The 24,973-nt window shown below is 44.7% G+C and overlaps 1 protein-coding gene across 1 annotated transcript in view; it reads right to left on the reverse strand.

The window, feature by feature from the left end:
- Positions 1–24,973, reverse strand: part of XPO7 (exportin 7) — an 88,876-nt gene that overhangs the window by 63,290 nt on the left and 613 nt on the right. The window contains exon 2 of the mRNA XM_068274706.1: positions 8,865–9,011. Coding sequence (XP_068130807.1) covers positions 8,865–9,011 — 147 coding nt within the window. The remainder of the gene's footprint in view (positions 1–8,864; positions 9,012–24,973) is intronic.

Consider the following 24,973-nt stretch of genomic DNA (forward strand, 5'->3'; position numbering starts at 1 on the left):
CTTTTTACTCAGGGGTAAATCTAGATTTAATATGTATGCATTTTAAATTTTACAATATTTTGCTATAGTGATCCCTTGAACTATGTGTCTATGGGACCTATGTCATCTGCTCAACTAAAAGTTAAATCAATACACTGAAATGGATTAGACCTCAACCAAAGTAAGGAAAAGGACAGTGACAGATTTGATCAAAATGATCAAATCTGAAAAAACACAAACCCTGCACATACCCACATGATTTATACATCCACACCCCACTGCTGGACAACCATTTGCCATAATCATATGATCAGTATGGCAACCATGAAACCACCATAACTTCCACTAAGTTTAGCCACAACACCTAGATGGGGTGGCAAAGGGGTTAAAAAAAGAAAATAAATCCTCGCCATCTGCTTTAATTACCAGCTTTTGCTTCAAAAAGGGGCAAACTATGTCCTGTAAAGAGCAAAAATGACCACATCAGTACCGACATATCAAATCTCTTTAAAGGACAACGTGCGGCACTGCCAATCAGCAGGCTTTCAGGGATTACTAAGTAAGTACGCTGATGTGTGCGGAAGCGCATTTCTAAAATATACCTCCACACATGCGCAACTCAGATAACTGATGTTTTTTTTTTTTTTTAAGTGCGTGCATTGCCATAGATTAACATGACTTCCAGCCCACCGCAGGGTGAAATAGGTATTGAAGTGCGTTAGATAGGGCACTTCTGGCGCAGCGTACTGCAACGTGGGGGAGTGTGAACTCCCCCATGGACTAGCATTAGGCTGCGGTGTAGTGCGGCTAATTTACCACATCAGTGTGAAAGGGGCCTGAAGCGAGAGGGATATGGAAACTGCCATATTTGTTTACTTTTAAACAATTCCAGTTGCCTGGCAGCCCTGCTGATCTATTTGGCTGCAGTAGTGTCTGCATTGAACTAGAAACAAAAATGCAGCTAATCTTGTCAGATCTGACAACAATGTCAGAAACACTTGCTGCATGGTTGTTCAGGGTCTGTGGCTAAAAGTATTAGAGGCAGAGGATCAGCAGGATAGTCAGGCAACTGGTATTCTTTAAAAGCAAATAAATATGGCAGGCTCCATATCATGCTTCCTCTGTGTCCTCCCGGTCCATACTACTGTGTTGTCACCACATGCGCCTCCTCAATTGCGTTCCCTTAATCAGGAGCATTCTGCACCTGCGCAGCTGCAAGTTTCACAAACGGTACAGGTACAGAAAGTGATTGAGAAGGCGTGTGGCTGGGGCCGAGCATGTGCAGTGGTTCATGACTGAGCCAGTCACAGAATTGAATGGGGGTCACAGGAGGACAGTGAGGGACCCCATATATTGCAGGGGGGTGTCAGGTAAGTAAATGTCAACTTTCTCCCTCAACTTAAAGGGAACCTAAACTGAGGGGGATATGGATTTTTCCTTTTAAACAAAAGCAGTTGCCTGGCAGTCCTGCTGATCTCTTTAGCTGCAGTAGTGGCTGAATCACAACCCTGAAACAAACATGCAGCTAATCCAGTCTGACTTCAGTAAGAGCACCTGATCTGCATGCTTGTTGAGGGATCTGCATGCTTGTTGAGGGGCTGTGGCTATAAGTATAAAGCTCAATCTACACGATACGATTCTTTGTACGATTCGATTAAGATTCTATTTACGGTCTGATTAAATCAGACATGTCCGATCAGGATTCAATTCGCCATTGTTTTGCAATGGAAAATCGAATCCCGATCGGACATGACGGATTTAATCGGATCGTAAATAGAATCGTAATCGAATCATACAAAGAATCGTATCATGTAGATTGTGCTTTAGAGACATAGGATCAGCAGGAGAGTCAGGCAACTGGTATTATGTTAAAAGAAAAATCCATACCCTCCTCAGTTTAGGTTCCCTTTAAGGATCCCTTTAAAGGGAAGGTCCAAGCAAAAAAAAAAAAATGAGTTTCACTTACCTGGGGCTTCTACCAGCCCCATGCAGCCATCCTGTGCCCTCGTAGTCACTCACTGCTGCTCCAGTTCCCCGCTGGCAGCTTTCTGACCTCGGAGGTCAGGGCCGAATTGCGTACATTTTTACACATTCCCGCTAGTGCAGGAACATTAACACATACATTTTTACGCGTTAGTGGTGCAACGCGTAAATTTTTGTTCCTGCACTAGCTGGAATGCGTAAAAATGTATGCAATGTGGCCCTGACCTCTGAGGTCAGAAAGCTGCCAGCGGGGAACTGGAGCAGCAGTGAGTGACTACGAGGGCACAGGATGGCTACATGGGGCTGGTAGAAGCCCCAGGTAAGTGAAACTCTTTTTTTTTTTTTTGCTTGGACCTTCCCTTTAAGGAGCCATGACAAGGAAATAAGGCAGTACTGTCACGCCGGGCGCCGTGATGACGCGAGGCGGCCGGCGTGGTGACGACAGCCGTGATGTTTAAGTAAGAGGAGCCCGACACTCGAGCCCAGTGTCACCGGTGAGGCGCGGGGCAGCCATTTTTGGACAGGCCCAGGGAGAAGATCCAGATGGACGCCGTGGGACCTCCCGACCTACGGTGGGCTGCAGAAAGCCCCAGGTGAGTACCAATTTAGTTTTTATTCAGCGCTTGGAGACCCTTTAAGCAATACCAGTTATCTGGCTATCCTGCTGATCCTCATGCTTCTAGCCATAGACCCTGAACAAGTATGCCGCAGATCAGGAGTTTGACATTATTGTCAGATCTGACAAGATTAGCTGCAAGCTTGTTTCTAGTGACATTACTGCAGCCAAATAGATCTGCAGGGCTGCCAGGAAATTGGCATTGTTTAAAAGGAAATAAATAGGCCAGCCTCCATATTCTAATCACTACAGTTGCCCTTTAACATCTTACAGAAAGGCACTTTAACGTCTGTTGCTTTACCACGAATTAAGGTATGACATAAGCTTTTGTTTCTTGTGTTTTAAGTTTTGTTTTTTTAAAGATCTGAACTGACATTTAATGCTGGTGAAAATCTATTCACGATCAGTCTCTGTAAGTCATATGCTTCACATGTGTAGGCTCCTTCACACACAATTTCAGCACATGACTCCATGATTTACTATCACCAGTCGTAGCAATCCTCAACCAAACATTCCTTCTCTTCTCTTGGTCTCTGACATGTTCTAATGTATATACCTAAATAACATCGCTTTACTAATGTTGCCGTTTCATCATGTTGCACAAAGCTGCATAACGTATTAAGCCTGTGTCATGTGGGCTGCCATCCGGCTTTCTGAAAATACTAACAATGATATTGCCTGCCTGTGACACCTTTCTGGCTGAATGATTAATCTCTGCCTATAGAGGTGCGTACACATGTACAATTTGCTCACCATTTGTGTCACCCTCCAGGACTGAACTTGATCCTGCATCTGACACTGCAAGACCCCAATGCTGCACAGATGCATAGTCTTCATAGGTGGTGGTAAGGAAGAGAATGACTGGCTCAGCCACCAATCGTTGCTTAATGTGAACCAGAGGTGAGAGTGATAAAGGAGGGTGCCATATTTGTTTCCTCTTAAACAATACCAGTTGCCTGGCAGTGCTTCTGATCTATTTTGCTGCAGTAGTGTCTGAATAGCACCAGAAACAAGCATGCAGCTAATCTTGTCAGATCTGACAATAATGTCAGAAACACCTGATCTGCTGCATGCTTGTTCAGGGGCTATGGCTAAAAGTAGTCGAGGCAGAGGGGCAGCAGGACAGCCAGTCAACTGGTATTGCTTAAAAGGAAATAAATATGCCAGCCTCCATATAAATCTGTGTCACCTCGGATTCACTTTAACCACCTCGGCGTTCTGATTCCCAAGGATTTCTGTGCAAAAAGCGGTACATTTAATTTTCAGCACCTTTTTTCCTGTAACTTACCAAAATGAGCCAAGCAGAGTTTAGTATACATTCTGAGTATAATAAAAGTGTCAAACACTAATTCTTGTCAAAAATAAAATAAAATTTATTAATGACAAACTGAAATACCTTGCATTTTTCCTCAATGCAGAAATATAAAGAAAATGCAGAAATAAATAAATCAATGCAGAAATAAATAAATGAAGGCAGAAACAAAATTATACAGGGTACAAGTGTACTTTAGAACACTTCTTTAGTGTGGTAGATCTTGAAGCATGGTAATGCGCAAAGTGCCACGTCACAATCTGGGCAATAAGTGCGGGTCTCCTTCCGCATCTTTTTGCCATCCTTGTCCTTATTGCAGCAAACAACGCACCTTCTTGTAGGGTTTGCTTTCTGTGGGGTCGGTGGCAAGTACTCCACAAAGTGTCTCCCTGAAAGCCGTGCCGGATTCACGACATATGATGCCCTGCGCCCCGGTCTAGATGTTGACTCTGGTGGGGGGTACTTCATGCAGATTGCTTCCGTCAGCTGCCAGACAAAGTCATGGTGGGGTACAGGCCTTACACAGCTTTTCTTGTATAGCACATAGCCATTCCACAAGCACTGCTCAAGTAAGTGGCGGAAATTTTTTTTATAATATTCCGCTGCTGCTTGCGGACAGCCGGATAGAAGGTCATGGCTCCATCAGCCCTGTCCACACCCCCCATAGTGTTGTTGTAATCCAGTATGGTTTTGGGTTTATCCACCTCCTGTTTACTCCTGTTGGTGGTGCGGACAGTCTCGGCATTATGAATAGTGCTGAGGACACATACATCACGTTTGTCCTTCCACCTTAGAGCCATCATTTTGCCTTTCTGCCAGGCAACGACCTCCCCCTTTTTCAGCTTCCTGGCAGAAAAGGCCGGCGGCAGATTGCGGCGGTTAGCCTTCAAGGTACCATAGGCATCGGTTTTATGCTGGACCAGGTAATCAAAAAGTTCAGGGGAGCTGTAGAAATTGTCTGTCGTCAGGCAGTACCCCTGATCCAGCAATGGCTCAATTAGGGTTAGGACAGAGGAGGTGGCACACCCAAACTGGCTAAACTGAGGGGCAAATTTGGTGCCTTTGCCCGTGTAAATTACAGAGTTCCAGATGTACCCGGACTTGGCCTCACAGAGCATAAATGACTTCACCCCAAAGCGTGCCCTTTTTGATGCAATAAATTGCACCCAGCTCAGTCTCCCCTTATATGCCATGAGGCTTTCGTCAACCGTGATGTCGCGATCTGGAACATACACAGCCTTGAAGTTCGCAACAATCATCTGGTATATGTCCCAAATTTTTTTCAGCTTGGGTGCGGGATGGGTGGCCTCATCAAACTCCTCGTTGTTTCCGAAGTGCAAATACTTCATGATGAGGGTGTACCGTGGCTCGGACATAACAGATCCAAAGAAGGGCGTACTGAGGATCTTATTAGTGGTCCAGTACCACTTCTGCAGCGGCTTACCAACAACTCCCTGGAGGATGACGAGCCCCAGGAACACCCAGATGTCGTTGCTGGTCACAGGTTCCCACTTCCTGCCCTGCGAGAACCTGGGTAGAGAAGATTCCTGCTGATGTTGCGCTGCATAGCGATTCGTCTCCTCAACGATCTTGCGGATGACGTCATCAGTCAGGAAGAGCTCCAGAAAGGACAGCGGACTCGTCGCACGCAATCTTCTGCCCGGGTGCCCCTGTGAAGGGGAACCTGGGTGGCGGAGCTTGAGTGGGGCTCCCCAGCTCACACCAGGTGCGTGCGACCGTCACTGGCTCCTCATCACTGGTCTCCGTCTCCGAAGACAGGTTACCGGGAACCTCGCTGTCTGTCGATTCCTCTAGGAGCTCGTCTTCGCTGTCGCTTGCCTCGAGGACATCCAGCAACTCCTCGTCACGCACACGCCTCCGGGAGGACGAGGCCATGACCCCAAGCAGGGTACGGGGTCACGGGCAGCGACAAAAAAAACACCAAAAAAAAAAAAAACAGCAAAAGCAAACGCACAGGGATCACAGCGTCTTGAAAAAGACGGAAAGCAATACGCAATCTGACAGTAATATGAACGAAGCTAAGGCTGGGAAAAAAGCAGTAATCGCACAGAAATCGCACAGAAATCACAGATGATAGCTGACAACAGACTAACACTGGACGCTGGGGACTCTGAAAGAGGGAGAGGCAGTAACGGTTCAGGGCTTTTATTGAGAGCTGACAGGTGTTTGTGCAAACAACTTTTGAATTACAGTAGCATGATTGGATTACATAGAGTTTGTTTCCCTATGTAATCTAATGATGCTGTCGCCGCGACGGACACTAGGGGGCGCAGGAGCCGGCGTCAGAGGAAGTGGCTGGGCTACGCCATCTTCCCTGACTGCCGGATCTCCGGAGAAGAGGGGAGCGGGGACCGGCGATCAGAGCCCAGCAGGAGGGAGAGGGAGCCCCGCAGCAGCCGCAGCAGCACAGAGAAGGCGGCCGAAATCACGCGCTGCACAGCGGTGAGTGGGGAAAGTGCTGGACGAGCTGAGCTCGTCCGAAACACTAGCAGCAACTTTTTCTTGGACGAGCTCAGCTCGTCCAGAACGCTAGGGTGGTTAAAGATCCAGCATGCTTCATCAATAAGTGACCTTGGCAGATCTCCAGGGACAGCTGTGTACGAGGCTTAAATCGGACCCAAACACTTGCACAGCACACAATGAAAAGTCTTTATTCAATATAATTGCTGAAGAAATTAACTGTGTTATGTGTTTAATTAGGCAGATAAACATGTCTGATTAGTTCTTATCAGCAACTGTAAATAGACTGCAAGAGCTCTCCATATCCTAAACACTGAGGTTTAACCTTTCAGTGTCTTCTGCTGGAGTGAAACCAAGCAAAACTGCAGGTTTTTTTTGTTGTTTTTTTAAGGACTTCCATAAATTGTCATGATTTTTTCCCCATGCAGGTTATCATGCTGAGGGTAATCTTTTAAAGCACAGAGGAAGTTCTGAGTTTAGTTTCACTTTAAGGATCTCCAAGAGAGTCTCTGGGATAACACTGTTTACTCTAAAACAGGCATGTCGAACTCCAGTCCTCAAGTGCCAGTTTAAAGTGGACCTGAACTCTTGCACAGGACAGAAGGAAAACAGAGAAATCCACCCTGTATGTATTTAGAGAGTTTAGCCTGTCTAATTCCTCCTCATCTGTGACTAAGCACAAGTGAAATTTGATCTCTCAGCTGTGTCCGCTTAGGAATCTCGGCAGAGCAGCCAATTGGTAAACACAGGATGTTAACAAAATGTCTGCTTACAAGAAAGCAGGAAGTAGACACTGCAGATTTATTGCATGATCTTAAAGTGAGTGAAGCCATAAAGAAAAAAGCAAAAAAAAAAAACAGATACTCACCTCAGGAGAGGGAGGGCTTGGGGGTGGATTTGGGGGGGGGGGGAAATGGGGTATAGGGAGTTTAGTTGCCCCAGTATGGCTAGTATAGTTGCCCCAGTATGGCTAGTATAGTCCCAGTATGGGTGGGTAGTGCCCCAGTATAGCTAGTATAGTGCCTAGTATAGTGCCCAGTATAGCTAGTATAGTGCCCAGAATAGCTAGTATAGTGCCCAGAATAGCTAGTATAGTGCCCAGTATAGCTAGTATAGTGCCCAGTATAGCTAGTATAGTGCCCAGTATAGCTAGTACAGTGCCCAGTATAGCTAGTAAAGCGCCCAGTATAGCTAGTAAAGCGCCCAGTATAGCTAGTAAAGCGCCCAGTATAGCTAGTATAGTGCCCAGTATAGCTAGTATAGTGCCCAGTATAGCTAGTATAGTGCCCAGTATAGCTAGTTAAGCGCCCAGTATAGCTAGTTAAGCGCCCAGTATAGCTAGTTAAGCGCCCAGTATAGCTAGTTAAGCGCCCAGTATAGCTAGTTAAGCGCCCAGTATAGCTAGTTAAGCGCCCAGTATAGCTAGTTAAGCGCCCAGTATAGCTAGTTAAGCGCCCAGTATAGCTAGTTAAGCGCCCAGTATAGCTAGTATAGTGCCCAGTATAGCTAGTATAGTGCCCAGTATAGCTAGTTAAGCGCCCAGTATAGCTAGTTAAGCGCCCAGTATAGCTAGTATAGTGCCCAGTATAGCTAGTATAGTGCCCAGTATAGCTAGTATAGTGCCCAGTATAGCTAGTATAGTGCCCAGCATAGCTAGTATAGTGCCCAGTATAGCTAGTAAAGTGCCCAGTATAGCTAGTATAGCGCCCTAGTATGGGTGGGTGGTGGGTAGGTAGTGCCCCCCCACTCCTGTTACCTTATGAGCGGGCGGCCGCTTCCTTCCTCATATTCCCCCAGGCGCCGCTCTCCTCTTATCCGCATCTAGTATTACAGCATCGTGTATTGCGGCTGCTGTAAGGAAGGGAAGGAAGCGCGGCAGCGGCTTCCTGTAGTGGTGATATGCATCGCCGTTGCCATGGGAACCCTGCCCTGATATCTTCCCTCCTTACAGCAGCCGCATTACGTGATGCTGTAATACCAGATGCGGAAAAGAGGAGGAGAGCGGCGCCTGGGGGAATATGAGGAAGGAAGCGGCCGCCCACTCATAAGGTAACAGGAGCAGAGGCCGTGGGGGGAGGGGCCAGACGGCCCGGAGGAAAACTGCCAACGTACCGGCAGTGGGCCGCGGCCCGGTGGTTGGGGACCCCTGCTATAGAGCCTTTCTGTTCCTCTCACGGTCCGCTCATTCCTGTTAAGGATCCCCCAGTCAAATCCCCTACCATGGGACGTTTCATGATCCCAAGTGCTCCCAAAGAACGGCGGCTCTGTACTGCGCAGCCGCAGTGCAGAATTAACCCCTGCTATGCCCATAACTTTTTTTTTTCTTTATATAATTACTGCTCTCAACTAGGAGAGAGTCCTGAAGCAGGAAGTGAGACTATCTGATCAGCGGGCCTAGTAAGAGGTGCGTAAAGGTATATACATAATTCTGCTTCAGAGAACATAGAAATAAATGATATGCAGAGTTCAGTGCATTATTCCTGCAATACTTACACTGCCCCTCTCCAGCAGAAGCTGACACTTGCTCAGACACTCTGGGCTGTTAGTAAACTCCACCAGGGCCTTCTCGGCCTGCAGTCGTGTGCTGGTGTCTGTGGTCTCATAAAGCTGCTTGCACAGGATCTCTAGCTGGGCTAGACTCTGCCAGAAAGAAGGAGGCTCATATTAGTTTCAGTTAAACATGTGTAATACAGAAAAAGAAAAAAAATGCATCCTGAAGTAAAGCACAGCACTGGGAAATCTGTATGGCTTTCCATCACAGCTTCTCACTGCTAGCTACATTAAAACACATTTTACTGTTTTAAGCCCTACACTCCTCAATGACTCTATAGGCAGGGCTCATTAGGGAACTTTGGGTGCCTGGAGTTGGAGGTTTCATAAAACTGAGGAGTCGGATGATTTTTGTATCACCGCCACAGCCCTGGTAAGAATTAGACTAAGGGGTCAGAGTAGTGGAGTCGGAGCAATTTTGGGTACCTGGAGTCGGATGTTTCATGAACTGAGTCGTCGGAGTTGTATAATTTTAGTACCGATTCCACAGCCCTGTCTAAAGGTATTACCTCCCTACCACACACACATATACAGCATACATTCAAAAACCAGCATGGGTAATCACTGCACAAAAATCATACAGCTCACAGAGCTCAGAACTATTATTAATGTATATATAGTATAATATATATAGTAGTACAAGGAAAGGAAATTATTCCTGGTATGGAAAACGCTGCACCACCATAAATCGTTACAAAAAGTTTATTGAACACTTTACAACCAATTAAAACCAAAAATACACAACACAGTATATGTGGAAAATACACAATTGTCTCTAGTGCCTCACCTCCGAATATATAAGTGACCCTAAATGCTGAAAGTATTAGCCATCTGGGTTCAAGAGTAAAACTTGAACGCTAGAACCCAGATGGCTAATACTTGCAGCATTTAGGGTCACTTATATATTCGGAGGTGAGGCACTAGAGACAATTATGTATTTTCCACATATACTGTGTTGTGTATTTTTGATTTTAGATGCTTGTAAAGTGTTCAATAAACTTTTTGTAACGATTTATGGTGGTGCAGCATTTTCCATACCAGGAATTCTTTCCTCTCCAAGTATACTCATTGCAGTGTGTTTATCCTGGGGCTTGCACACCGCATAGGATTCAGGAGTGTGGATCTACATAACTTAATCACATTATTAATTTATCTAGCATCGGCATCTATAGCAGCACTTCCTCAGAGGAGCTCACAATCTAATCCCTACCATAGTCTTATGCCTATTGTAGTCTAGGGCCAATTTAGGGGGAAGCCAATTAACTTATCTGTATGTTTTTGGGATGTGGGAGGAAACCGGAGTGCCCAATATTTCAAAACAGAAAACCCCTAGAACACTGCTTTTCCGAGTTCTAAAGTTTTTCTTGTTTTGGATTGCGGTTTGGAAATATATGATTTTGTGCAGGGACCGGACCCCAGAGAATTTGTACATACTTTGGGGTTTAAGGAATCTATATGCTATTCCCTAGTTCCTGGAGGAGGAAAAATGTTGATGCACAGTAGGGATTACGCTATTGTTTTTCCATTTGAGGTGTAGCAAAACTTTCTTTGTAGAATTATTGTAGTTTTATTATACAGCCATTCCATTCAGCTCTGCCAGTGCTGATCACTCATGCAGATATATCTATACTTAGAGGCTTATAAACCTAACAATTCAATTCCATCTCCAGGAGGTACAGATTAAAAAAAAATGATAAAGACCTGATCATACAAGACATATGACAATTGGATCAGTGGTCATATGACAGAATTACAGCAGAAAACCCCTTTTACGATCTATTCCACCCATGCTGAAATGTAACAGAACAAATTTATCGTAGAAGGCGAGCCTGTCACATGACAACCCTGCGGCGTTCTTTGAAGAGTTCATTTGTAAATGTGTGACGAACACACAAGACAATTTAGGAACTGGGAAACACGGAGGGTGTGCAGCCTACAGATAAGGCCATGGGAGGGGAATAAATGTATAAAACAAGACCAGCTGACTGGCTAAGATAACTTGTGACATGGTGACACAGCATCCAATCTTCAGACGACCCATTTAAACATAAGCAATTACTACTATGTGGCTTTCTGTTCCCATTTTGGGCAGCCTGGTCAACTGTTAAAGGACTACAAATTCCAGAGGTCAAATGAGGGCATGCTGGGACTTGTAGTTCTGTAGCAGCTGGACAGCTTCAGAAGCTGATGTATTGTTAAGATATAATATATGCAGTATAAAATGAATGTGAAACAATAACTTCATCTAACTAAGCTACCACATGAAAATCAGTGAGAAGCAACAGTGAGCATCCGGCCGGGAATTGTACCCCTGAAATGGCTGGATAGTGTACTGGTTGAGGGCTCTGCCTCTGACACAGGAGACCAGGGTTCAAATCTCAGCTCTTCCTATTCAGCAAGCCAGCACCTATTCCACAAGGAGGCTTTGGGCTAGACTCCCTAACACGGCTACTGCCTATAGAGCACGTCCTAGTGGCTGCAGCTCTGGCGCTTTAAGTCCGTCAGGAGAAAAGAGCGATATAAATGTTCAGTGTTTTGTCTGACTCCAGTGCTATGGGGCAAGACTGCTTTGCGGTCATTTTCAAGCCAATGGTTTTAGAAGACTGCATTAAAATGTCTGCGTGTGGCCACCGTAGATTTGACAGGTAATCAATTAAATTAACCCTTGCCATGTCCATTACAGTTTTTTTTTTCACGTGGACAAATGAAGAGTCTAAAGTTTGTAGAAATGCCCCCCCCCCCCCCCCCCCCCCCCCAAAAAAAAAACTTGTTAACATTATTTCACCCCAGCCTGAAGCAGTTAAAGCACCATGCTCAAGACAACTCAGTTCAGAACACCAAGTATTAGGGCTTTGGCCAGTAAGAGACTGCTGCATCTACATAGCAATAAGCAGTCACACACAAAACAGCCAAACCGTGGCAAGTGCAGGATCATCCTAAACACGTAAAAGGTCTGATCACTCACCTGGCTTTTCCCAATAATGACATCTGTTTCCATGATGCTGTGAAATGCACTCCCCTCTTCCTCTCTGCCTTGTCACTGGGCTGTCACAGATGCCTATCAGCTGTCTCACTAGTCTGTCAGCTCTGACAACCAATCACAAATCAGTGAGCAAAAAGATACAACTCTGGTAAATGCACCATGGGAACTGCTGTCACAAACAGTCTTCCACCCTGCGTGGTGGTGACTGCACACTGCTGCGTCTCACTTGCCTTCTGAAATTTTAGAATGCAGTGAAGAGTAATTCGTTATTCTGGACTGGTGATTGATCACACCAAAATACTACAGTGACCAATACTGAAAAGGTGGGAAAAGAAGCAGGGGAAAAAAAAAAAAAAAAGCAACTAATATATCGAGAAAACCGACAAAATGTACAGATTTATCCTGCAGGATAAACAGGGCTGTGGAGTCGGTACAGAAATCATCCAACTCCTCAGTTTATGAAACCACTGTCTTCGACGCCAAATACCCAAAATTACTCAGACTCCTCGACTCCGACTTCTTAGTCTAATTTTGACAAAGGCTATGGATTTGGTTCAAAAATCATCTGAATCCAACTCCTCAGTTTATGAAACCACCAACTCCAAAATTGCTCCGACTCCACAGCCCTGGCGAAAAACGCATTAAGTGTGAACCAGCCCATTGATTAACATGAGTTCTCAGTTTTTCTGTGCAGAAAACCAGGGCTGTGAAGTCGGAGTCATACTGGGGGAGTCGGAGCAATTTTGGGTACCTGGAGTTTAAGTCTGAGTCGGCGGTTTCATAAACTGAAGAGTAGGAGTCGGATAGTTTTGGTGCCAAATCCACAGCCCTGGTAAGTAGGAGTCGGGATGATTTTTGTACCAACTCACAGCCCCCAAGAAAACGTGCATGAATACAGTCAAGTGTGTTCCCTGCCTAACAGAATGGGGACTGTGCGGGCCTGGCCCCTTTAGAACCAGAGCCCCTTTTTCACTTTGCGATTACTGCAGACAACAAACCCACAAATGTTTATTCTGTTAATACCTTTAATGACTAACTGTACATGGTTTATTGCAAGCTTTCCAAACAGTAAAAGGACATCCAAGGTGACGTGACATGATGAGATAGACGTGTGTGTGCTGTGCCAAGCACACAAATAACTACACTGAGTTCGTTTTTTTTCTCTTTGCCTGAAAGAGTTAAACATCAGGTATGCAAGTGACCATATCTGTTCGGGTTGGGACTGGGTTGGACTACAGCATAACTCTCATGGATAAGGAATTATAGCCATAAAACATTTTTCTGGCAGTAAATGGCTTCTGAGAGCAGGAGAGGGATAAAAAGGGTTAATAGTTCATAGATGTTAGCTCTGGCATACTTCAATGAATGTGTCATGGAGCAGAGACAATAAAAAGTAATAACTTAAAAAATAGATTTAAGTCTAAAATAAAATGGTGGGATGTCTTAAAATCTCTCAACAGCAACAAATTAGAACTTTTTTTTTTGGGAGATTGGAGAAAAAAAAAAAAAGTTACTGACTGTTTCTTTACTGCTATCCTTTATGTCCTTAGTACTCAGTTTTCTTACAAAAAACTCAAATGCATGAGGTCCCAAGGAAAGGGCACCTTAATGGGGGCATACACCGCAATAAGACCCTCCAAATGTTTCTAACCCTTTCCATGTTATTCAAAACTAATATACAGGTGAAACTTGGAAAACTAGAACATGACGCAAAAGTTCATTTATGTCAGTAATTCTGAACCAGACAGAGACCATTTAAAGAGACACTGAAGCGAAAAAAAAAATTATGATATTATGATTTGTATGTGTAGTACAGCTAAGAAATAAAACATTAAGATCAGATACATCAGTCTAATGGTTTCCAGTACAGGAAGAGTTAAGAAACTCCAGTTGTTATCTCTATGCAAAAAAGGCATTAAGCTCTACCACTTTCAAAGTCTTGGAGAGGGCTGTTTTCTGACTATTATCTCAACTGTTCCTGAACTATTTACTTTTTCTCTGCCAGAGGAGAGGTCATTAGTTCACAGACTGCTCTGAAAGAATCATTTTGAATGCTGAGTGTTTTGTAATCTGCACATATTATAGAATGATGCAATGTTAGAAAAAAACACTATATACCTGAAAATAAAAATATGAGAATATTTTCTTTGCTGCTAATCTAGTAATTATTCATAGTACACAACCAATTCACTATATCATATTTTTTTTTCGCTTCAGTGTCTTAAGACTGCTGGGGGTCCGGAGTATACATAAAATGATGTCGAAGTCTTTGTGGGCCAGACAGTAAAGCATACCAAGGTGACAACCTGCAGTCCAATTGGACAGCAGTGTCACCTGATGTGGAATTTGATTGGAAACCAGCGAAATTACTGCTTTCTGCCTTCCATGTGGATAGGTGGTGCCAGCACTGCTATTCCATATGTGGACTAACAATATTTAAAGAAGTAGCTGACCACATCTATAAGTAATACATTTTCTGTGTCGGGGGCCGGTAAAAAAGCCTCAGGGGGGCCACATTTCGGCCCGGGGCCTTAGTTTGAGGACCACTGATTTAAAGGCTCAGGAACCCTTTTTGGGGTCTATGCAAGCTTATAGCCTCAGCAGTGCAAACAGCTATCCCTTACAGAGCTCTATTGAGCCAAGCGAGTGTGCAGCTATAGAAACAAGTATACAACTAGAAGCTGGACTACCAATTCCATTTCCCTGCCCACCTGCCTGGTCTTTGCACTGGAACAGTTGGCGGGTTATGGTGTGACCGGTAAGATGGAAACGAGCGGACGCGGAGTGACATGGCTAACCTACCAGAACTTGATGAGTCAACCCTATTAGTGATGGCAGCATGTGCTGATGACTGGGTAAAGTTGGACAGCACATGGCCTTACCACTAGCTTGCTGCCTACGGCAAGGCTGTCAGACACAAAGCAAGAGCCACACCTACCCATTTACTGATGCCCGCCATGGTTCAGTGATATTTCCCATCAGATCTTGGATTAGAGTGGCGCGGTCACTAACACAGAGATCCGCAGCAGCTCTCCTCTACAGGAAGAGAATGGTTAGGTGGCTGAGGGTATTCTGACTCTACAGCAGCTGCCCAACTCAAATCTTGGGTTTGTCATCTTTTTGCAGAAGTAGTGCAATATTTAATTTGGATGCAGCCCCTTGTGTGTTCGGCAGGGGAAGGAGAGACAGCATTTATGGATTAGTGTGATCACCGGTAAGTAACACCCCCCTGCAATGCCCGTTAGGGCCGGCTCACACGGGTTTCCTGCTGAATGCTTTTTTCGCAACAGAGCAGGACGGTGTTTGGCAATGGTTCTCGTTGTCTTGAGCTTCATAGGAACACGGGAGCACCACCATCGCCAACGTATACCCATGTGAACCAAACTTAGTGTGCAGTGTTCTCCCCAGAATTTTTTTCCAGCCGGGTGGCATGAAAAAGAATCCGGGTGGAGTGAAATGAGAGAATGCAGGGCCGGCACAACTGCACAATTCTGCTTACAGCAGAGGAGGAGGTAAGCTGATGACAGCCGGGTGCTCACCAAAAACTAGCCGGGTGGAGCATTCAGCTAAAAGAGCCTGGGGAAAACACTGGTGTAGTTTTCCGGTCAGTGTAACCTCCCTACCAGTGCGATACAGGCAATGCTCCTGTCCTACTAGTATGCATACTTTCAAACTTAGGATACATTGGGAATTTGTGACACTTTGGTGCAAGACCAGGGAGGCTTTATTATTAAAGAACAACTAAAGTGAGAGGGATATGGAGGCTGCCATATTTATTTTTAAACAATACCAGTTGCCTGGTTGTCCTGCTGATCCTTTGCCTCAATACATTTAGCCATAGCCCTGAACAAGCAGCAGCAGATCAGGCGTTTCTGACATTGTCAGATCTGACAAGATTTGCTGCATGCTTGTTCCTGGGCGATTCAGACACTACTGCAGCCAAATAGATCAGTAGGGCTCCCAGGCAACTGGTATTGTTTAAAAGGAAATAAATGTGGCAACCTCCATATATCTCTCACTTAAAGCGGTATAAAATCCTGACATAATATTCAAAGAAAACATGTTTTCCTACTTTGTATATGCCATACGGTTAGCATATTTGCTTTTGTGTAGAAGTATTATTATTCATTTAGAAATTGTATGTTCCGTCAGTAGCGCGTGTGTACACGCTGTCGGCATACTGATAAGGCTGTTTCTGAACGATCCGCTCGTTCAGAAACAGCCTTATCAGTCCAGCGACAACGCGTAAACACGCTACTGACGGCTAAAAGACCGCCCAGCGGGAGGGTCCGGTGGACCCGTCGTTGCCTTTTGTAGTGCGTGTGTACGCACCTTAAGGCCTGTGTTAACCCTTTGAATGCAGTTCTAGTTAAAAAAATGCTAGTTGTATATAATATGCTGTAAATAATCTATTAGAACAAAGTAGAAATGCTGGGTTTCATTCCGCTTTAAGTTGTTCTTTAAAGGCTTACAGCTGCCTAATTTTTTGTACCAGCATAGAGGCACCCTTCAAACAAACACATAATGCAATAAGAAACAGACACTAATAGACAAATTGCAATATAAGATGTTGTAACAGGTTACTACACTCTGCAATTTCACATAGCTTTCTACTATCATAGTACGGGATTCTACTGTATCTCACTACAGCAGCATTTATTAAATACCTCGCTGTAATCAAGTAGCTGTTAACCAAGTAACCACGTAAACTTATATTTATCACTGATACCCAAGTGCTGCAAGTTCTGGATGACACAACAAATTTAAAAATGTACCCTAACTTTGTTGTCCCAAAACGCCTTGACAGCACAGAGGGACACGGACACATCCCCACGCCCTCATTATCTCACTGCTGTCACTTTACTAAGTTTCAAACTTAGACTAAGCCACACCTTCCTCTACCATGATGCCAGTATGTAACATCATCTTGAGTTCAAACCCTATGGTATATTATATGAGAGGACAATATAGACCTGCAATAAGTATACAAACATTTATGTCTCCTCGTGTGTATGTAGATGGATAGATATATAGATACTGAATTACAGTACATACTGGAAATTTATTTTCAATCCATCTTATGCTGGAAGTACACCGAGATTTTTCAGCAGGTTTACTGTCCGATCGATTTCCATATACTTCTATGAGGAATTGATCAGAAAACCGATCAAAAATGTCGGGAACCATCTATCTGCCAAAAAAAAAAAAAAATCTCATCGTGTATTCCTAGCATTAGGCCTCATTTCCATGTCCTCACTGAAGTCAACACTGGTGGCCATCGCGAGCGGGGCTGTGGAGTCGGTACAAAAATCATTCAACACAGTTTATGAAACCTCCGACTCTAGGTACCCAAAATTGCTCCGACTCCTCAACCGTCTCCTTAGGCCAATACTTCCTCAGTTTATGAAACCACTGACTCCAACTCCAGGTAACTGCTCCAACACCAAAGCCCTGATCACGAGGCACAGCACTGCTCCAGTTTTCCCAGCTGCAGTTACAATCCCATTAATTCATAATGAATGGAACTGCACAGCGAACATGCAGTAATGCAGCGGATTTGGTTGAGAACCCTCTAACGGGTGTGCGAGGATATCATACATAACATTGTTTTGATTGGTTGACAAAGTCCAGTAAAGTGATGCCAAGCTCCCAGAACTCATGATTGCGTGAGCACGAGATGTGGTACTCTGCTATGGGTGACTGCACTTTGCACTGCTAGACAAGAGCATTACCTATGTGTGTATATATAGACATCTCTTCACCTACAACAAGCCAAGGTGTACATGTGCCCTGATAATTCTCTCACATCACTGAGAGATAAAGTCATAAAGATTGCAGGTGCTTTCACACAACCCAGGGAGAAGTAACAATGAACTTTAGGATATATGCTAGATGTGAAACTACTCGTCGCAGAACACACAACATAGCTTTTCATATAATCCACCAGTATCAGTCACCTACAGGGCGGCAGCAGAAACATTCATTCCCATGAAATGAATAAAGCATGCTTGTACTTAAAGCAGGGCTCCGACTCAATCCACACAGACTTAAAAGCGTACGTATTACTGCGCCGCCAGTGAAGGGACCCTGAGCTTTGTCCTAAAAAAGAAAAACCGGGACTTACCTGGGGCTTCCTCCAGCCCACCGTAGCCTGCGAGGTCCACAGCATCCTCCTGGCCCCCTCTCAACTCCGGTAATGCACCGACTTCAGGTGAACTTGTCATGCTGCGTACCCGTTGCGATATCAGTTCAGTCTTTAGAGAATGTGCTGGACTCTCACAGTGGCCAGCATGATGATGCGACGGGCGAGCACGCGTGTCTTCACGTGAAGTCAGCGGATTCCAGGAGCCACCAGTGGGACTGCGGAGGGGGCCAGGAGGATGCCGGGGACCTCGTGGGGGGGGGGGGGGGGGTTTACGGTGGGCTGAAGGCAGGGCTGTGGAGTCGGAGCAATTTTGGGTGCCTGGAGTCGGGAAAAAAATGCACCGACTCCTAATGAATTTAAACTGTTATTAAATTAGAAAATATGATAAAATGTTCTATTTCTCAGATAATAGTCATCATAAATAATTTATACATACAGTAATAGCTGTGCTTAGTCCACAAAAATGAAATAAACCAATCAAAATTAGTTACTTGTGCTGCTTCAATAAAGCAGTCCCCGTATTTTTAAAGTCAGATATACATATCTGATTGTGACTGTATATATATGATGTGTACACAGGAATCTCATATATACACTAAATAACATCTATGCTGTAAGTATAAAGCCTGATGTGTAGCTGTGTCACTAATAGAGATGTCAATGAGATGGAAATAATTCTGCGTTGATTCTGATTTATGCTCATGAAATCAAATAATTTGATATGTTGTTAAAATTTGGTTTGATGACTACGAATTAAAGGGTACCTGAGAAGGATGAAAAGAATAGTATTTTATACATACCTGGGGCTTCTTCCAGCCTCCTTCAGGCTAATCCGTCCCTTGCTGTCCTCCTCCACCACCTGGATCTTCTGCTATGAGTCCCGGTAATTCAGCCAGTTAGCGCAGTCCGGCCGCATGCCGCTTCCACAGCCAGGAGCATTCTGCACCTGTGCAATAGTGCTGCACAGGTGTAGTATGCTCCTGGCGGCGGAGTGTGTGCATGCGCACTACGCCAGACTGGCTCAAGTACCTGGACTCATAGCAGAAGATCCAGGTGGCGGAGGAGGACAGCGAGAGACTGATTAGCCTGAAGGGGGCTGGAGGAAGCCCCAGGTATGTATAAAACTTTAATTTCATCTGTCTCAGGTTTACTTTGTTACACAGTAGTACTATACTCTACATATGCACTCTCCACAGAGCTGCAGGGAATCCACTGAGAATGTTGTGCACATTAAACACAGAGGTGTTGTCTATCACCCATAAACCTAGTTCAGATTGTGCATGAAGAATGTGTAATAGAGGAAGAATCTCCTTATTCCCCTGCAGAGTACCTGCACATCACTCTTACATGTACCCACAGTCACATTGCCTAGGGCCTGATAGATGTTCTTTGTTCCGGTCTGTATCTTTTACAAGTACTCTTACCAAGGACTAGTTGTAGTCTATGACTAAAGCGAATAAATATGGCAGTCTCCATATCCTTCTCACTTGAGTTGTCTTTTAAAATTCCTAAGCATTGGCAGTTAAGAGACGAATTTCATGTGACATACTTTCAATCAACAAGATTGTAATATGCAAATTAGGAGTCGGAGTCGAGGAGTCGGAGGAATCCTAAACTGAGGAGTCGGTGGATTTTTGTACTGACTCCACAGCCCTGGCTAAAGGAAGCCCTGGGTAAGCCCTTTTTCTTTATTTAGGACACCGCTCTGGGTCCCTTTAAATACGCTTCCCCCCTCCGAGTTGTAGCAGTTCGAAGGGAGAAGTAATTCAAGGTCCGGCGATCCATATTTATTACCTTTTAACCCCAAAGCGGTTTTTACCCTAATGGACAAGAGCGATTTTCACCTTTCCATGCTCATCCCTTTCATTTGCCAATAGCTTAATCACTACTAATCACAATGAAATGATCTATATCTTGTTTTTTTCATCACCAATTGGGCTTTTTGGGGTTGATATTTGTTTTCAGTAATTAGTTCATTTTCTATGCATTTTAAAGGGAGAAAAAAGGAAAAAATAAAAAAAAATACACTTTCTCCAATTTCATCCCCTATAGTTTTAATATAAACACTGCTACTGTGCATAAAACCCACACATTTTATCTGCCTATTTGTTCTGGTTATCACAAGATTTTAATTATGTCCCTAGTACAAAGTATGGTGACAATATAGTATTTGGAAATAAAGGTGTATTTTTTTCTATGGTGGGGGGTTTGCACTATTTTCACGTGCACGGGAATGCATGTGCACGCACGGAAGTACGCACGCACACAGCGGCAGCAGCACTGTGACTTATAAAAACGTCCTGGAGCCATTAAGCATTTGAGCATTCCCCTATCAAAAACCAGTCAGCAAGATGAGGTATGCACTTACACACACACTGGACAGTCACCCAAAATGATCTCGAAGAATTGTTTTTCACAACTAAAGTTGTAGGTGTGTACAGCCCCTTTGGAGGTCTCACTACGAATGTTAGGAATTCAGTTACTATCCAGCACATTTTACAGAAAACTGATCGATTTATAACGGGTCAACTTAGTTCTTAGATGCAAGTCTATTAGCTCTGTGTGCTGTTGCACCAAACAAGCAACATACCCTAACTGCAAAGGAGGAGCGCTGTGGTCATCAGCACCACAATGCAGTGCCAGTTCCAAAGCAGATTAAAGGACAACTGCAGTAAAAGTTATGTGGAGGCTGCCATATTTATTTCCTTTTAAACAATACCAGTTGTCTGGCAGCCCTGCAGGTCTGTTTGGCTGCAGCAGTGTGAATCAGACCAGAAACAAGCATGCAGCTAATCTTGTCGGATCTGACAATAATGTCAGAAACATCTGATCTGCTACGTACTTGTTCAGGGCCTATGGCTAAAAGTATTAGAGGCAGAGGATCTGCAGGTAAGCCAGGCAACTAGTATTGCTTAAAAGGAAGTAAATATGGCAACCTCCATATACCTTTCACTACAGTTGTCCTTTAAGGGCCCTCTCCAGAGGCGGCTAAACCGTGTGCTTAGGGCCCATTTACACCGGGACGATTTGCAGGTGTTTACTGCCGATCTTTCACGATTGCTAGTGCTTTGAAAACCGGCAGTGTAATTAAAAGTATATGGCGTGATCTTACTGCAGCGATCTTGTGCAGTAAAAAAACAAAAAACAAAAACCTAGTTGCAAAACACTAGCAAATTTGCTAGCGTTTTGCAATCACCAGTGTGAACAGGGCCTCAGCAAGCAGTTATCAGGCAGCAGCAAGCATTTGTGAGAGTTCGACAGTCTTTTCACTACCTATCAACTGCTCGTGGAAAAGGGCCTTTATAAACACACAATGAAAGTACATAAGATACACGCTGTTGCTGACTTATAATGAGTGCGCTACAGACATGATACATTTGTGCCAGGCTGTAATTACTCTGTCATTTCTAAAACACAAACAAGCAGTGCAAATTAACATCTCTAACACATGCGCAACAAATGTCACCTTAAATGATCACTGACCATTGTTTCAGGTGACAGATTTCTGAATGAGCAACCTAGAGGTGAGCTATTCTATTAGGAGGGGAGGGAAAGTGAGCAGTGTACAGCGCCTGCAGCGGGAACAACAATTAAAGACAATGGCCTCAATTCACTAAGCTTTATCAAACACTTTACCGAACGTTTGATAATTTACCTCATGGGTAAAATCTAATTTTGAATTCACTAAGGTGTTACAGATTTATTGAATGTTTTATCGATAAAACCTTAAATAAATCTATAACACCTTAGTGAATTAAAAATTAGATTTTACCCATGAGGTAAATTATCAAACGTTCGGTAAAGTGTTTGATAAAGCTTAGTGAATTCAGGCCTATGTGCTTGTTCTCTGTTTATCAGTCCTAATGAAGTCCTTGTCAGCGGTACTGATGAGTTTCATGCAAAACTAAACGACAAAAATAAATCTGAATACATAGCTTAAAAGCAACCGAGCACATGGAACTAAAATTACATAAAATGAACATCCCCATAAGGGCTTATTTCCACTGGGAGCCACGACCATTTCCAATTCGCCGTGGCATTCTTAGTGCTGCGTAGCCACAGCCTGAATAGATAAGCCGCGTCATACACGGTTATAAGGATTTGGCTGTGGGCTCAGAAATCTGCAGCATGCCATCCAGGTTCGCGCCTTAGTGAGTTTTGCACGGCAAGTCACTAGGTAGATAGGCAGCAGTTCCCCGTGCAGCTTGCATGCAGGTAAAACACTGCCGATTCGGCCCAGATTTGGGCATAATGGAAACAGACCCTTATGCTTGGAACACACGGTGCTATTTCCTGCCTGATTGACGGGTGATTGGACAGGAAGTTGTAACGTGTACATGTCCAAACTGTTCCTGATCGATAAAGGGATTGATTTCCCGAAGATAACTTGGTAAAATCAATCCCTTTCTCGATGGGAAACAGATCTGACAAGTTGGAAATTGCATCATGTGTTCCCAGCATTTTGGACCTTCAGAGTAGCAGAGTGTGTGTTTGTTTTCGGGGTGATCGCCGTTACTTACCTACAGGGTGCTGTCCACCACCTTCCCCAGGAGAGACCGCAGCTGTACACATTTGGAAGTTCCCAGCAAGGCCGTGTGCCCCCGACCGTTACAAGGCAAGCTGGGAGATGTAGTCCTTATGGGAAGGGAAAAAGTTACATACTAACCTATGGCGTGGGAAAGCTCTGGATCCAGTAGAGCCATACTGGTCCTCTCTCCGGGTTCTTGATCCAGCGCGGTCACCCCGTTGCAGTTGTTCGACCAAATGGTTGAATAAGCCTTCAGGGATGCTCGGATAGCTTGGGAAGTTTTTCCCCGAGCGCTTCCAAAGACAAATGGCTCCACACTGCGCATGCTGGATCTCGAGTGCTTCCAAAGCCTTCCAAGGACTCCTGGAGGTGGAAAATTTGAACACGGGACCGCAGGCTAATGAGCACACAGTGAGCCGGGAAGGCTCTACAGGATCCAGACCCTTTCCTCTGCAAACGTGTAATACAGGGGGTTGAGAGGTGCCCAAATAATGTATGAATTATAAAAACAACGGTAAAAAGGTAAGTGCAGCTGATCTAATAGAAAAGTCTAGGCTTGTATGCTTGAACATAGAGTTTATTACACAAGAGACAACGCGTTTCATGGGCTATAATCCCACTTCCTCAGGCCAAATGCCGTGCCTAGTAATGGTAGAACAGAGCTTGAATGAGAATCACAACAATTTTAAAAATTCACAGCAAAATTAATATGCTGTGATTTACCCACTATTCTCATTCAAGTGAATGCATTTTGCAAAACGCAAATAAAGCGCAAAACGCAGCCAGCGTGCATCAACTGTAACAGCCCGTTTCCACTAGGGCCGAATCCGCAGCATTTCCCCGCAGGCGAGTCGCACAGGGAAACGAATGCTAGGGTTCCAGACGGCGTGCTGCAGTAAAACTGGCATGGCTAAACGATTCGAACGCATACTCACATCACTAACAAGACACACTCCGGCTACAGGGAAACCTGACTGATTCAATCTCAGCCTTGCTTCAAAAATGAGTGGCTTAATTACAGATGCATTTAGAATTAAGCTCCATATGGAGCCAGCGCAATCATGATTTTCCCTTGTGCTTTAAAGGGGAACTGAAGAGAGAGGTATACGGAGGCTGCCATGTTTATTTCCTTTTAAGCAATACCAGTTGCTTGGCAGCCCTGTTGATCCTATGCCTCTAATACTTTTAGCCATAGGCCCTGAACAAGCATGCAGCAGATCAGGTGTTTCAGACTTTAACCACTTGAGGACCCACCCTTTACCCCCCCTTAAGGACCAGCGTTGAATTCTGTGATCTGTGCTGGGTGGGCTCTACAGCCCCCAGCACAGATCAAACAGCAGGCAGAGAAATCAGATCACCCCCCTTTTTTCCCCACTAGGGGGATGATGTGCTGGGGGGGGGGGGGGGGGTCCGATCTCTCCTGCCTGCGTGTGGCTGGCGGGGCACCTCAAAGCCCCCCTCCGCAGCGAAATTCCGCTTCCCCCTCTCCTACCTGGCCCCCTGGTGATCGGGGCTGCACAGGACGCTATCCGTCCTGTGCAGCCTGTGACAGGACGTCCCCTGTCACATGGCGGCGATCCGTGGCCGCTGATTGGCCGGGGATCGCCGATCTGCCTTACGGCGCTGCTGCGCAGCAGCGCCGTACAATGTAAACAAAGCGGATTATTTCCGCTTGTGTTTACATTTAGCCTGCAAGCCGCGATCGGCGGCCCGCAGGCTATTCACGGAGCCCCCCGCCATGAATTGACAGGAAGCAGCTGCTCGCGCGAGCGGCTGCTTCCTGATTAATTAGCCTGCAGCCGGCGACGCAGAACTGCGTCGCTGGTCCTGCAGCTGCCACTTTGCTGACGCGCGGTATGAGTGCGCAGTCAGCAAGTTGTTAAAGTCAGATCTGACAAGACTAGCTGCATGCTTGTTTCTGGTGTTATTCAGATACTACTGCAGAGAAATAGACCAGGAATGCTGCCAGGCAACGGGTACTGATTAAAAGGAAATAAATATGGCAGCCTCCGTATACCTCTTACTTCAGTTCCCCTTTAAATGGGAGTTCGCAAAGCACCGCATTTGCTATGCGATTCACATGCACTCCCATTCATTATCTTAATTGCAAATGCAGGTAAACTGTAGCAGGCATTACATTTGCAATTGGGCGTAAAATGGATCGTGCCACACTGTACAGGGCACCGTGATAACTGTGTTAATCATAGGCATCAGAACTAATTAGATCTAGCACACGGCTAATCAGATCTAGAATTTAATAATTCCTCATCAGCATGATAAATTCATCAAAATATCTGTTAATCAATCATCAGCTTTCCAATTATACAGTTCAGCCTCCAATAATTGTAGATGAATGAAAAACTGTGAAATTAAAATGTCACATCTCTAGTTCTGAT

The sequence above is a fragment of the Hyperolius riggenbachi genome, chromosome 3, assembly GCF_040937935.1.
Source record: "Hyperolius riggenbachi isolate aHypRig1 chromosome 3, aHypRig1.pri, whole genome shotgun sequence".
NCBI lineage: Eukaryota > Metazoa > Chordata > Amphibia > Anura > Hyperoliidae > Hyperolius > Hyperolius riggenbachi.